Raw genomic sequence first — 14,978 nt, 5'->3', positions numbered from 1 at the left:
TATATGATATATATGATAGTACTGATTCAGCTCATTTACTTAGGTACCAGTAAAAAATAACACAAACTCTGAATTGTATTAAGTATAAAAGTAAAAATACATTTTTACGGTCTGTTCTATAAACGAAACATGTTTTGGTAATGTAGCACGACGAATGAGTCTATTTTAATAAAGTAATGAGTAGAAACAGATATCTGTTTTTAAATGTACAGGCAAAAATAAAAAGTCACGAGATGAATAAATATTCAAGAAAAGTTACAGATGCCTGGGGAAGAAATTATATATATATATATATATATATATATATATATATATATATATATATATATATATATATATGTATGTATTTATGGCCGCTAGATCGCATCTTTACATCCATTCATTATCCAATCCGCTTATCCTCAGAAGGGTCGCAGGTGTGCTGAAGCCTACCCCAGGCAGTACGCGGGGGACACCCCGAATTGGTTGCGAGCCAACTGCAGGTTTGAAATACAGTTAAAAGAGTATTTACACCTGGAGTTGATAACAACTGATAAGTCTGAAACTGTCCTTTTTAGTCTGGAAGATTAGAACTGTTATAATTTCTGGGAGACAAAACATAAATTCAGCAGTTTTGCTTCTTGTCATTTATCCTGACGTTTGCATTTTGATGTACGGATGTTGTGCAAGACGATCAAGTCTGCAAATCTTGTATGTACTACATTTGCTGATGTGGTATCTTCACTTAAATTACGCAATAATATGAAAAAAAAACTAAAACAATCTCATATATTTTTCTCAATAAATGTCTCTGAAATCTCACTTTAGGGCACCGCCCTCATAATAAAATCCCTTTATTAATGCCTTGAGGCAAAATTCTAAGGCAAAACCATCATAATCTTTTAATTGTAAATAAAGTGGCCATTTGGACACTATAGTGACATTCAAAAGTTTCATGGTTTTGCAACCAACATCAAATGTCTAGAAAAGACTTGGAAAAACAGAAAGAGTATTATTCATGACCATGTTTCCCTTGAGTTTTTTTGTTTGTTTGTTGTTAAACTCTGCCTAAATTCTGCCAATATGTTTAGATGTTTTTCATAATCAACAATAAAAAAATGCATATGTACTACTACTGCTACATACATATAATGAAATGTTAGTCAGCTGTTCCATTTGAATTAAGTTGTCATTTGTTCTTAAAACTTTATTGTACTAATCTGTGACCATAGAACGAGGATGCTTGTAAAATAGTGCTTTTCAAATTCACAGGATTTGTGGTTATTATGGATCCACAATGTGAAAGCCACCTCTAAAGCATGTGATTCTCAGGGATGAACGTGTGTGCACATTGTCAATGTTGCTGAGGGTTAGTGCTTGTAAGACAGAGACCAAACACGCTGGTGTGCAGTTCCTGCAGCTATGGAGGATCAGCCGAAAGCTACTGAGCACACTGTATCTTATGTGCCAAAGTCATCTCAAATTTTGTTCAACCGCGGTGGACCTTCTCGCTCTCGCTATGACTTGTTTGGACAAGGTAACGTGCAGTATTTTGTCTACTTTTACTTTTAGGAAGTGGTAGTATAGTAGCTTTAAAGTTATTATCCAAACAGATGACACATTAAAGCAGAGGTTCTTCTTTAATTTCTTCACTGTATAAAAAATGTTTGAAGTTTTGCTAATGTAAAAATTGGTTTAAAAAGTTTACTAAACTAATTGTCATGATAATAGGGTTGCGTCAGGAAGGGCATCCGGCGTAAAATGCTTTGCCAAATCAATGATGCGAATTGTGCATGCACTTGATTCGCTGTGGCGACCCCTGAGGGAAAAAGCCGAAAGGATAACAACTAAACTAATTGTCATGATACGCGTGGTGGAGGACCCCAAAACAGGAGGCAAAAATCAAGTCTAAAGTATTTAATTAAAAGAAAACAAAAAGGCCAACAAGGCACTGGAATAATTCCAAAACAACAAGGATCAAAAGGAAACCAAACAAACACTAGGACTTGACTTGACTTGACTTGACTTGACTTGACTTGACTTGACAACAGACAGCAGACCATTGACAAATGACAAACCACAATGACTCAACCTGGACTGAAAGAAAGCGGGGAACTAAATACAGACAAGTTGACGAAACAACGAGGAACACCTGGACAAGACACAGAGGCTAGGAGGGAGCTGTTGGCTAACACAAGGGTGACAAGCACAGGTGGACTCAATAACTTAACGAGAGACAGACAAAGGAACACAGGGAAAGACTAAACTATAGTCAAAAACCAAACTCAAAAGACTATGACACGATGCCCTTTATTGTTACCCAATTTAATTAAAGATACAAATAAAAACAACGAAGCAAAGGGGATCCTAGCATTGTAAAAAACACAACTTGTATTTTACATAACTTGTTTTTTTTGGAGGGAAACTGACGTTTATGAAAACAATGTTAGTTAGCACAACAAAGCAAGCAAGTTGTTTGCTCTAAAGCAATTTGTTGAGTTGTTTTTACTTATATCTTTAATGTTTCATATTCGCTGGCTTTGTGCTCAGGCCACAGCCATGTCTAATATTAAAATGTTACTTTCGCACCATCTTCTGGCCAATGAACTATGTTGAAGTAGGGGGAGGAGCTTTAGTCAGGCTATAACATTATATATATATATATATATATATATATATATATATATATATATATATATATACATATATATATATATATATATATATATATATATATATATATATAAGAAATAGAAAAAGAGCTATGAGAGTGATTTGTTTATGGCTTTGACTAACACTTTCACAGGTGCAGATGGACGTCACCGCATGGTCATACTGTATCTCGGACTACTGGATGTCATTCTGCTCATCGTTGCTGTTGTTCTCGGAATCGGTTGTGAGTCCAACAACTGTTTGAGCTTCTCAACATGAACTTTCTTTTCTTTTTAGTCACGCATTTCAGCCATGACTCCTCATATGACGTTCTTCGCATATCATCATCTTCTATATGAGTTTTTAAGCTCATCCAATGCTAAAAAATTAGAGCCAAACAGATACTGTACGTTTTGTGTCAGGATTTCCAAGTAGTTCAAATTTGCGAACCTTTTTCTGAGGAACCAAAACTCTCACAATCATAAAACCTTTAATTGTAGAGACACTGTTTTAAGTAATGTTTTAACAGTCTTAACTGTTAGTGTAAAAAGAAGCTACCCACTGTGTAATAAAACTATCCAGGACTATGACTCACTCACTGATGTTGCCTGATAAAGTCATAGTATATGCAAGTGGAAAGGGCAAGTGGAAAAATTCATGCATCGAGCTTTTTAACACTATATAAATAAAATTGTATTGTATTGTATTGTATTCTTAATTGTCGTGCACGTGTAAAAATGAGTTAACCACTGCCTTTGAGGTATAGCTTGTAGTTGAAGACTTCTGCTTTATTCTCTTTGTGAAGGAGTTAATTTATCGTCGCTTTAGCCACACTGTACTGATTACTGATCAGCCTCGGCAGACCCTTGCATATGTTGACCGAAGATTACGATTGGTTGTCAAATTGTACAACCTATTCATATTTTGAGGTTTCAATGTTTGGGTCGGTCCTGAAATGCAGCTCCACAAATCCAAGCTATCACTTTTCCTTGAAGGGCACATATTTAAAAAAAATCAAAACCTTACGTTATTCACTGAAAAACTCATCTACTGTATTTGCTGGTTTTGATATAAGACCAAAGCCGTGTCTAATATTGCTTTTGTGACCTCTTGTGGCATATTGAGGTGAAGGAACCATGTTGAACAGAGGGGAGGAGCTTCATTAAGTCAGGCCATGGCATTGTCTTGCTTTTGGCCACTCAATATAAGGTGCCCAACTAAAAATACAGAGAGGTTTGTGATATAAAGTTATTTTCAAAAGTTCGGCATCACTTAGAAATGTCTTTTTTCCCCTAAGAAAACGACTCTTTCCGCCATATATGTCGAACTTTTTCTGAGTCGTAGAATATAGCGATTATACGCATCCTGTTATTTCTTCAAGATGCCTCAGTCCCACAACGCTCCCACGCAAATTCCCACCCGGCTGCAGCACATCTCATTACTGAGCTGGACCATCTCTTTGGCAACCACAGCGATGCGATGGAGGCAGTGCAAGAGGCCGTGAATGCGTTAAAGAGAGCGACCAGAAGTCATGAAAAACTGAAGGTGAAAGTTAATGAGCAGAAGACCATGAACGACGCTTATCAGAGTCAGCTTGAGAGTCTGCGCAGGGAGAGGAAAATCCTGCAGTATAACATGTCATCTTTGGGTATTACAGCATTACAAATGATTCATTGTTTTTGTTTTTAACTGCTCTGTCTAACGAGAGTTGTTTGTATCCTCTAGAGGGGACCTGTGGCAAGTGCAACAAGGGTTGGACCTATTTCAACTCATCCTGCTATTACTTCTCTTTTACTAATTCATCTGCGCGCAGAAAGTCCTGGATGGACAGCCGAGTCGACTGTGTCAATCGTGGAGCAGATCTGGTTGTCATAGATCACCCACGCGAACAGGTGGGGCAGAAACATAAACGCATAAACACATAAAAATATCATCAAATGTGTGTACACAGTGTGTACGTTGTATTTTAATGCCAAAGTTTTCCCTCTTGTTTGTTTCCATATAGTTGTATGTGAGTCATATCAGTGAATCCCTGAAAGACGCCTACGAATTCAGGGAAAATGGTCTGTGGATCGGTGTCACTGATATGAAAACGGAGGGTGTGTGGCTTTGGATTAATAACGCCACAGAATCAGAGCAAAGGTGACAAAATCAGTCTTTGTGCTTTTAATGATTTAATATTTTCAGGACTTTAATGATATCCTGGTTGATGTGTTTTTCTTAAGGTACTGGCTGCCTGGAGAACCCAACAACGCCTACAAGAACCGGAACTGTGGGGCTACCGTCTATTCGTCAGCTAAACCATGGGAGAGTCGCTTCGATACACATTGCGAATCACATTTACACTGGATATGTGAAATGGCACCTAAATAGACTGCACAAAAAAACATGGCGATCTTAATATGAAATTTAAAATAGCAGCACATTATTTTGTGTGATTCTTTATATCTTTTATACTGTTGCAGATGTATTACCTGCTTTTACATTAATACACAACAATGAGATGTATATTGGTGATGTAGATGACTAAGTGTGTCCGATTTGGAAAATGTGTTGAACAGCCAAAATAAAACTTCAAACCAATCACATTCTTGACCTGAAATAAAAAGATAACAAAATGAATTCCATAGATTAGGCCAACCCTCTTAAAACTGCTCGGTCAAAAGTAAGGCAAACTGGGGGAAATAGCTAACCCAACATTAGGTCCAAAAGGGACAGAGCCAATGCTGGGTTATTTATACCCGGGTTGAGGATTTGACCCAGCATGTTGGGTCAAGATTTTGCTTCTTTGCTTAAGATTGATCTTTTCCATCACTTTGGTAACCTTTAATGCTTGTCTCACTATTCCTGACATTATTATTAGGCTCATCTGTACTTTTTTAGTATCTTTTACCTCTTACCTTTTAAGTCTTTCCATTCTTCTTGCTAATGAGTGACTTACATGTTGTTGTTTTCATGCCACTCTAGGGCTCCCTGTGTTCAAACAAAAGGTGCTGTCTTTTAAATTGCGCATCAGATGTAAACACCTCGAGCCTGTAAAGTTGATTTCTTGTGTCGTATTAATTTTCATTCTTTCATTCACTATCCCAGCAGTCTTCGGGCAGTAGGCGGGGGACACCCTGAACTGGTTGCCAGCCAATCGCAGGGCAGACAGAGACAAACAACCGCACTCACAATCACACCTAGGGGCAATTTAGAGTGTCCAATCAACTTACCATGCATGTTTTTGGAATGTGGGAGGAAACCAGAGTCATATTAATTTTATGACGTCAAAATATTTTCAGTCTACAGCAAAAATAAAGGAATTGGCCTCACTGTTCCAATACTTCTGGGGATAGGACATGACTCACTACACGTTATAATACGCAGGTGAGAATGAAATAATGTGTTAAGTATCAGTAACAACCAAAACAAACAACTAAACCGTTGTGTCAAAGGGAAAAGAGTTCTCTCTATTCATGTATGTATATATGCGTGCTTGCACTTAAAAAAAGGTGATGTCACCAGCCTACTTGTAGTCAAACTTGCGTGCAAGTTTTTTTTAAAATTAAATTCTATCTTTCATTTCTCTCAAAGTGCTGTCCTGTCTTGTTAAGGATTTACATTTTTCCTGTGGCATTTGGTTTGTCTAAAAGCAGCAGATGAGACTTGACCTTTAGACTGGCTCAGCTAATATTGATAAAAAACTTGAAAAGGGTCATTTCACCCCCAAACATTGTGACAGGAAAGAGTTATGTATTTGTCTGAATTCTAAATCACAAGGTTTGCCTTAATCTGTATCTCAAAGGGAAGTATACTTTCTTCCTTATATCAAGCCTTTCTCTTCTCTTTTCCACTGGCTGATTCTTCTGTGGCAATTGCTTCTCATTTCCCAACCTCTCAACTTAATGTTGATGAGTTGAGCAATGAAAACCAGGAGGAGAATTGTCCTGTGATAGTGGTGACGTAAATAGTTAGACGCAAAGAAAATCACAGCAAATGTGACGGAAGAAAAGGAGAGAAATGACTGATTTGGATTCAAACAACGGATTTAACACACTGGTTTCTCAAAGTGAGGATGACGTGGAACATGCGAGAAAAAAAGGGCAACAAGGTATTGGTCATTTTAAAAGAGATTATTGATTTATGACTGAGAATTTTGTTATATTTTTGCCATAAAGTATTATGGAATAAACCACAAAACAGAAATAGAAAGAAGCACAATTTGAATGTTAATTTAGTGTCTGTTATTCCAGCAACCTGTGTGATATTTTACAAAGCAGCTATAGCAAGCCTGGCGATACTTGCTGCCATTCTACTGATTGTTGACATTCTTCTGGGGATCCACTGTGAGTAACTTGATAGTGCTTCATATCATATTTCATATTTTGGGGATCAATATCAGAACAAAGGTCCTTTGGAGTCCTCATCAGAATCACTCAATCATTATAAAAAATGAAACAGGATAATTAAACTTTGAGATCTCATTATGAGTGGTCAAACATTTGGGCACAGATCAGTATGGTACATACATGGATGTAGCCTACATGTTTTGGCATGTTCCACACACTGCTCTGCTAACTACAATGTGCCGAATAAGTGGTTAAATGATAATAAGTCTTTTCTTTTTTTGTTTCATTGTGTGCAACAATATATTTCATCAAATGAGTCATTTTGATCACATATATTATTTCCATGATCATAACGTAACTGCACTAATTTGTCATTTTGTCATCATATTATGAGCGCAGATGGATGTTGTCAAGCTTAAAGCGGAAGTCAACCCAAACGTATTTTTTTCAAGAGTATGTTCCCAGCATGCCCACAAGTTGAAACACGGCATTCTGATTAATTTTGCGTTTGTGGAATATAAGTTAAGCAGCAAAATGCACTCGTTTTTAGCCATCTCCGGGGGCGGCCATTTTGTCTTCTGTCGACTGAAAATGACATCACAACTGCTCACAACGACCAATCATGGCTCAGATTCAGAAAACAGGTCAGCTGTGATTGGAAGACAAAATGGCCGCCCCCGGAGATGGCTAAAAACAAGTGACTCAGCACTTATTACACAAACGCAATCTTTTTCAGAATGCCCTGTTTTAACTAGTGGGCTTGCATAGAACATATTCTTAAAAAAAAATGTTTGCGTTGACTTCCTCTTTAATCCGTCCACTGTCATAGTGAAATAGTAATGAATACAAAAAAGTCTCTGAATTTTAAAATATTCTTAAACAGTAGCTACACAACTACTTGCTAACTGATGCATGTTGCAAAGTTAAGGTTCACCATGTGCACATAAAATGCTAACATTGGCCAAAAATGTCCACCCTGTCAGCAAGATCACATATTTTGCTGTCCTATATGAATTTCTAACAGCATAACATCTAATTAGTACAATGAAATGCCTATGAAGTTCAATGGTGCGAGGGGCGGCATTTATTCATGCGGTCATTTGTTAAAAAGTAATGATAAAAACTTAAAACATATGTGTAATTTTTTTTCTGTTTACTACTCTACAAAAGCACACAGATTTAGCTTCAAACTAAGTACCCGCTTTGATTGTGTTTGACAGCTCAGTACTTACTCTTTTTTTTTTGTTTTTAATATGAATTGATTGTTGTAGATATCCTCTGGCTATGTTTACTGTATATAACCAAAACAAGTCACTGATGTTGAGGTGTACTTTCCTGACATCTGTGCAGGCACCAAGCAGCATGGTTTCACTTCCCTCTCAGTGACAGTGTGAATGTACGTGCGAATGGTTGATTGATTCTCGATAAATGCCATGTGGTTGACTGGAGATCAGTCGAGAGCGTAGTCTGCCTTTCACCGAGTCAGCTGTGATAGGCTATAGCTCACTGGAACCCTGAAAAGAAAAACTGTATAAGAAATGGTTAGATATCTCATGAATAGAATAAAAGGACTACACTTCAAATCATAGTGAGATGTTTTTATGCTATATTCTGCCCAGCCACAGTTCTACTGCAAAAAAATACAAACAAACATAAAAAAAAAAACACATTTTGGTTGTCCTTGCAGATGTCATGCGCGACAATACCCACCGCTTTCTTGATGACACAGAACTTATCGAGAGAGAGTTGATTCAACTCCAGGAATCTTACACGTTTGCAGTCAGAAACATGAGTGATGCCAAGAAGGAGCTGGACAGTGAAATGAGAAGACAAACAAAAAGCAACTGGGAGTTTGAACACCACAAAAGAAGGACCAAAGACTACGAAGTGCAACTTGATGAAATAATGAAGGATGTCACATATCTAAAATCATACTTACCAATCACTGGTGAGACCAGTTTCACAGTATTTTGTCAAATGACCATTTTGTTTTGTTTCACGTCACTTAACTGTTTTGACAACAGAGGATGGATGCAATCACTGTCCAGTAGGATGGATTTTGTTGAACTCTGTGTGCTACTACTTCGCCTTGTCTCGAATTGATGGGCAAAAATCCTGGCAAAATGCTCGAGAATTCTGTCAGATGCATGGAGGTGACCTTGTAGTCATCGACAGCTTAGATGAAGAGGTGGTATCAGCGCAATTGCATGTAAACAAAAAAACCCTCAATATGTTATTATAATAATATGCAATATGAACATTTTGTCAGATTGCAACCATAAATCACTTGAGAAGTCATGCAGATTCATCAGTGGATTCCTACAACTTTTGGATCGGATTGTATTTTCACAAAGAAGGACTTTGGAGATGGACGGATGCAAGAGACTTGATTGAAGGGTAAGACAGATAACTACAGGGGTATCTCAGTTTAGCAGATAAACACATGAGGTCCACGGACGTATTTAAGTCGCCAGCAGCTCATTATGTATTTAATAAAGGTTGTCTGTTGCCACACCAGCAAAAAGCAGTGCCAGTGCTCCGGTCACACACGGCTTGCTGCTTTCTTTTCCGCATAAAGATGTTTCCATGCCATGTCAGTGAAGCACATTTAAAGTGAATGAGGAGCTGCTTTGATTGGCATGGAATAGAGTCAACTGTACTCACACCCACATTGGCGCAAACCACCCTTTTTAAAAATGTGTAAATATATTTACAACGCGCTTCACACCAGACGTAAATCCAGTCACACACATGTAGAGCCCCTTGTTTGCAGTCATGTGACTGCCAGCCGTGGTTTGATTGGTGAACTAGAGTCAAATGTCACCAGTTGTTACGATGGACTGGCTCCTGCTAAAATTAGCGAGCAGAAAGTAGCTCAACGTAATGGAGGAAAAGTACCACATTTTTCTCAACACAAACACTCAAAAGTAAAAAAAAAATGCATCAAACGTACTCCGACAAGTATAATTTATCCTAAAAGTTACTTTAGTAACTGTAACAGACTAAATGTAGCATGCTACTACCCTCTGGTCTCGTGATTGACTTGACCAGCCATTGGCCTGTTGTTAGATAGTATAGGGTCCACGCCCAGGTCCCTGCAACCCTGAATAGGATTATCAATTATAAAAAATGGATAGGTGGATTATTCTCATTTTATATAATCCATATGTCACACTGCATCATTTATTCGGATACTTATGAGGCAAAGTTATGTACTCTTCTAAGGTTGCTGTACGTTTTTCATTTGTCTTAGGTACTGGGCTGATGGAGAATCAAGTGATGATGTTCATCAGGACTGTGCAGCTTTATATAGCACAGAAAATATCTTCAGTGCTTGGATTAGTATTGGCTGTACAAATAGGGCTAAATGGATTTGTGAAAAAGCCCCAAGTAATACCCAATGAATAGCCGTCATTAATCTAAACCAAGTGTAAATTTGTTGTCACATACAGGGTCACATACTCATGACTATTTTGATAAAACCATTCAATAGTAATTACTTAAAGTCTATGAAAATTGAAAAATGCTCAATAAGAAAATAAAATGGTGCTAACGGGAATGTATACAGATGTGTTTAATGTTTCCATAGGTTACAGCAAGGATGGGCAACTAAACGATGGAGCCAGACGAAGTTTTTTGTCAGTGCTACTGGGTGGGCCAAATAGCACTGCACACTTCCTAACCAGAACTGTAATTTTAAATAAGGACAAAATATGTACATACATATGTTTTTTATTGAACGAATGAATGGAAGAGTATCTTTATATATTTGAATGCTGAAATGTATACCTAAAAAGATCCTCAATTAAAAATGCTTTGAAGCAAACAAAAAATAACCACATACTGTGATTTCTGAAATTACCATTGTAGTGGTCATTTAGGTTGAAATCTCTCACAGCTGATAGGGACTCAACGCAAACTAGGTAGAATGTTTGTTGTTTTTGGGGTGAACATGTAACTTGATTCCTATTTTACCTCAAAGACACAATTTTTCTAGCCCTAAATTAGTTCTGGCTTGTGGCCAGAAGAGAGAGTCTCTTCTCTGATGCATAAGTACATTCCTGAGTTTGGAGGCACTCTTGAGTGATGTCTGCCATCTAGTGGTGATCACTGCTATTACAATTTAAAACTACTCCACTACAGTAAACATTTTTACTTTCAAAAACAAATTGAGGGCTACTCCGAGAGTAGGTCCCATCAATGCTTATCCCTGTGCTACAGAAACATGTTCACACAAAGATTTTTTTTCAAGACATGATGTAATATCAACAAGGTTTGTTTTCATAAAGGTAACATGAGCAAAAAATGTTTCCTACTGTTTCTTTAACGCAACTTGTGACAAAACACATACACGCACACAAACCTTATCACCAGTTGACCGGATCAATATGCACCACTAACAAAAAAGTACAATGGAGAACATTCAGTCGCAGGGAGAGCAAAGCGCGGAAACTCCAGTGGAGCACAAGATTTCAGAAGAGTTTCACACAAAACGGCATTCACGCTCTCAGAAATTTCAACAAGGTATGGAATGACATTTTAATGTGCTGCACATAATGACTACCCTTGAAGTTCACTTTGTCTATCAGTGTTGAAGTTTGGTGACTCACTGTACAATCATTGTTTAAGGAACTCTCAAGATGTTTTGGGGGTTTTTGAAAATTTTATATGAATCTTTAACCCAGAGCAATATTATCAAGATGTGTTTATAGCAGGACCTGGATCTTGGATTCCACACCACAGGGTGACTCTTCTGCTTCTGGGCCTGCTCAATGCTGTTCTACTCATAGCTGCTGTTGTCCTCGCCATTTACTGTGAGTAAAACAGCACTTAAAAAGCGGAAGTCAACCCAAACATATTTTTTTTCAAGATTATGTTCTACGCAGGCCCACTAGTTAAAACACAGCATTCTGATTAATATTGCGTTTGCGGAATATGAGTTAAGCAGCAAAATCCACCCATTCTTAGCCATCTCGGGGGGCGGCCATTTTGTCACTTCGACTGAAGATGACATCACACATGCTCAGGGCTCTGAAAACGACCAATCATGGATGAGCTTCAGATAGAACATATTCTTGAAAAAAACATGTTTGGGTTGACTTCCCTTTAATGCAGCAGGTAGATTCAGTTTGCCAGACACTTATGAGCCAAAATGAGTACGTGTCCAAGATAAATAGACGAGAATCTACCTTGTTTAGTTCATGTCTCATGTCTTCAACTTCTCTGCAAATTAAAATTAATTTTTGTTTGACCATGTCAGCGAAGCAGGTGTTTATGGTGGTTTTAGTTTGCAGTGCCGTTGCAGTCCAGCATGTTTCTAATGTTTTGGTAATACCATACTGTGAACACCTCTCAGTGTAATGACAATCATCTTTTTTTGGGGTAGAACAATCCAAACGATCCAAAAATAATAAAGATACAGCATTGATGAATGAAACCTTCCTGGTGGTGTCCAAGCATTACCGTCTTTTCAAATGCCTTATTATTTCTTAATACAGATTCTGTTTTAGATCTCATTATGGTTACCTATCGTATAATCTGGTGGCCGGTGAGTGGTTATTACCACAGTTAGGATAGTAAAAACATATTTAGGAACCTAAATACAGTAGTAATATAAACCTCTTTAAAATTCAAAATCAGATGTACTTGTCTCTTGAGGACCATGATTCACTATCGAAATCTGATCTAGGACTATTTCATTCGTTTTTCATGTGTTTTTTGAGCCTCAGGTGCAAGTGCCAACGAAGATCACCTTCTGACTCCTCATTCGGCTGTCTCGTCCCTCATTATCGAGCGTAATTATCTCCGCAACCACAGTTACATCCTCAAAGCGCAGAAGGATGCGGAGGCAGCATTAGTTAGGGAGCAGACTAGCTACGTTCACCTGAAGCTGCAGCTGAAACAGCAGACGAAACTGGGTGACACCCTTCAGAGCCAGATTGAAATACTTCAAAGAGAAAAGGCTCAGCTCGAGGCAACAAAAGCTATTCTTGGTAAGTCTGAGATTGTGGTTCAGTCAATGTTGGAATCATTGTAAAAATAATCATCAATTTGGGATTTATCTGTTGTTGCAACAGAGGAAAACTGTGGTAGATGTCCATCAGGATGGACCCTTCTTAAATCAACGTGCTATTATTTTTCCCTCCCTGAGCCCAACGCAAAAAAGAACTGGCCAGACAGCAGAGCAGACTGCTATGGGCGAGGCGCAGACCTTCTAGTGATCGACAGCTTGCAGGAACAGGTCAAAAGACAATACAGCATCTAATTTATTTATTTATTTATCTATTTAGGACAAGAACTTCATTCAGTTTACATCAGGGGTCGCCCACATTTTTTGAAACTAAGCTAATTTTTGGGTACTGATGAATGTGAAGGGCTACCAGTTTGATACACACTTCTGAAATAACAAATTTGCTCAAATTACCTTCATGATACTCATTTATGCGAAGACATCAATCATATTAACAATTTCTCACAATATGCAACACTTTTTTATTTTTTATGAATCTCTGCCAGTGTTCAAATTCACTTCACTTCTTCAACATTCCAAGAAAATCGCAATGTGCCATCACTGTTAAGCTATTTTTAAAACAGGCTACTCATGTGGTCCGTGGGGACTACCTGGTGCCCGTGGGCACCACCTGACGTTGGTGACGCCTAGTTTACACAATTTACTTTGTGTTATTATTTTTTTGTATTTCTTATACTAATTATTATCCCATCCATTTATTTTCTATACCGCTCTTCCTGCTGTCTTGGTTGCGGGGATATAGAGCACATAGAGAATCCTGCCTTGATGGATAATAACCCTCATATTTTTTATGCTGTCACCACCTCAATCTTAGGTAATTTTATGGAGCTTATAACAAGCTACTTTAGTCAACATAAACAAAAACAAAAAGGCCATTACTTGACCAAGTTGAACCAGTTTCATCCTATTTTACATTTATAAACACCCGGCACTTGTAGAGTTCAGTTTATCTCCGGTTTTCTTTCTTCCAGGTACTTATAAGTGATAACATTCCAAAAGCGAGCTCCAGTTCAGCGATTTGGTGGCAGAACGGGTTCTGGATGGGTCTACGAGTCACTGAGTCACAGGGAACGTGGAGATGGATAAACAACACCACTGCCATTGAAACAGGGTGTGCACTTTGCTGACTTATCATTTATTTATTCAATACAACAATCCAATTCCGTATTTGAATTGACTTGATGATTTACTCAAGGTACTGGAGGAATGGCCAGCCGAGCACCATTGGACTCCAGACTGAGAACTGTGCAGCTTTTCTTTACTTTGTCGACACCACAAAAACATGGTACGAAGGAAACTGCCAGGATCACCTGTTAAACTGGATATGCGAGATGGTGGCAAAGCCCTCCGAGTAGACTACACTGAATGTACTCATCATTCTCATGCAAAATGTCCAATAAACATAAGAGCAGAAAAGGCCCAAATGTATTCCATCCATTTTTTCTATTAAAGAAATGCTCATGGAAGATAAACCCATTAGGGTTCTGAGGTCGGCTCACTCGGGTCAATTAGTGAAGCTCAGAGTTCGAAGCAAACATGGTGCATTAGCATTTAGATGTTACGCTGCATGCAAATGGAATAAGCTGCCAGCAGAAGTGAAGTTGGTCCCAAGTGTAACTGCTTTTGAAGCCAGGTTAAAAACTATGCTCCCCCATCCCCACCGTATATGTGATTAAGGTCTTTTTGAACATTTCTATAATCAATTATTCCAAAATCATGCTCTTACGCCGTATATTCTTTTTGTAAGCTTAGTACACTACTGTTATTTCTCTACTTTGTTGTTAATTGTCTTAAATTTGTTTGCCTTTAAATGTTATTTTGTAACTATGTGAAGCAGATTGAGTTACCTTGTGTATGAAATGCGCTATGTAAATAAAGTTGCCTTGCCTTGCGTTGGGGTCGGGGGTGAGCTGGAACCTATCCCAGCTGACTTTGGGCAGGAGGCGGAGAACACCCTGGACTGGTGGCGAATCAAATCCCATACA

General features: G+C 38.1%; 3 protein-coding genes across 5 annotated transcripts; all 3 read left to right on the top strand.

The window, feature by feature from the left end:
* Nucleotides 1–1,375: 1,375 nt before the first annotated feature.
* LOC147137562 (C-type lectin domain family 4 member K-like) lies at nucleotides 1,376–5,214 on the top strand. The gene is made up of 6 exons (XM_086049980.1): nucleotides 1,376–1,516; nucleotides 2,786–2,875; nucleotides 4,013–4,279; nucleotides 4,357–4,523; nucleotides 4,637–4,773; nucleotides 4,857–5,214. The coding sequence occupies exons 1-6, from the start codon at nucleotides 1,402–1,404 to the stop codon at nucleotides 5,002–5,004; spliced, it is 924 nt and encodes a 307-aa protein (XP_085906106.1). The 5' UTR covers nucleotides 1,376–1,401; the 3' UTR covers nucleotides 5,005–5,214.
* Nucleotides 5,215–6,493: 1,279 nt separating this feature from the next.
* On the top strand, nucleotides 6,494–11,174 carry LOC147137561 (low affinity immunoglobulin epsilon Fc receptor-like). The gene is made up of 6 exons (XM_086050555.1): nucleotides 6,494–6,724; nucleotides 6,867–6,959; nucleotides 8,650–8,910; nucleotides 8,987–9,150; nucleotides 9,232–9,359; nucleotides 10,216–11,174. The coding sequence occupies exons 1-6, from the start codon at nucleotides 6,634–6,636 to the stop codon at nucleotides 10,364–10,366; spliced, it is 888 nt and encodes a 295-aa protein (XP_085906681.1). The 5' UTR covers nucleotides 6,494–6,633; the 3' UTR covers nucleotides 10,367–11,174.
* Nucleotides 11,175–11,321: 147 nt separating this feature from the next.
* LOC147137560 (C-type lectin domain family 4 member G-like) lies at nucleotides 11,322–14,411 on the top strand. 3 transcript variants are annotated; one of them, XM_086050554.1, is made up of 6 exons: nucleotides 11,322–11,486; nucleotides 11,678–11,776; nucleotides 12,692–12,955; nucleotides 13,040–13,203; nucleotides 13,965–14,104; nucleotides 14,189–14,411. In XM_086050554.1, exons 1-6 carry the CDS (start codon nucleotides 11,375–11,377, stop codon nucleotides 14,346–14,348), a joined length of 939 nt encoding a protein of 312 aa, XP_085906680.1. In that variant the 5' UTR covers nucleotides 11,322–11,374; the 3' UTR covers nucleotides 14,349–14,411. The 3 variants fall into 3 exon arrangements, with proteins under 3 accessions (XP_085906680.1, XP_085906679.1, XP_085906678.1); XM_086050553.1 differs by having other exon boundaries at nucleotides 11,675–11,776; XM_086050552.1 differs by having other exon boundaries at nucleotides 11,352–11,486; nucleotides 11,663–11,776.
* Nucleotides 14,412–14,978: the final 567 nt, after the last annotated feature.

Source organism: Filicampus tigris, chromosome 13, assembly GCF_054856515.1.
Source record: "Filicampus tigris isolate MCC_2025a chromosome 13, RoL_Ftig_1.0, whole genome shotgun sequence".
NCBI lineage: Eukaryota > Metazoa > Chordata > Actinopteri > Syngnathiformes > Syngnathidae > Filicampus > Filicampus tigris.
The sequence above is the reverse complement of the archived record's forward strand: the minus strand, read 5'-3'. Positions and strand labels throughout refer to the sequence as shown.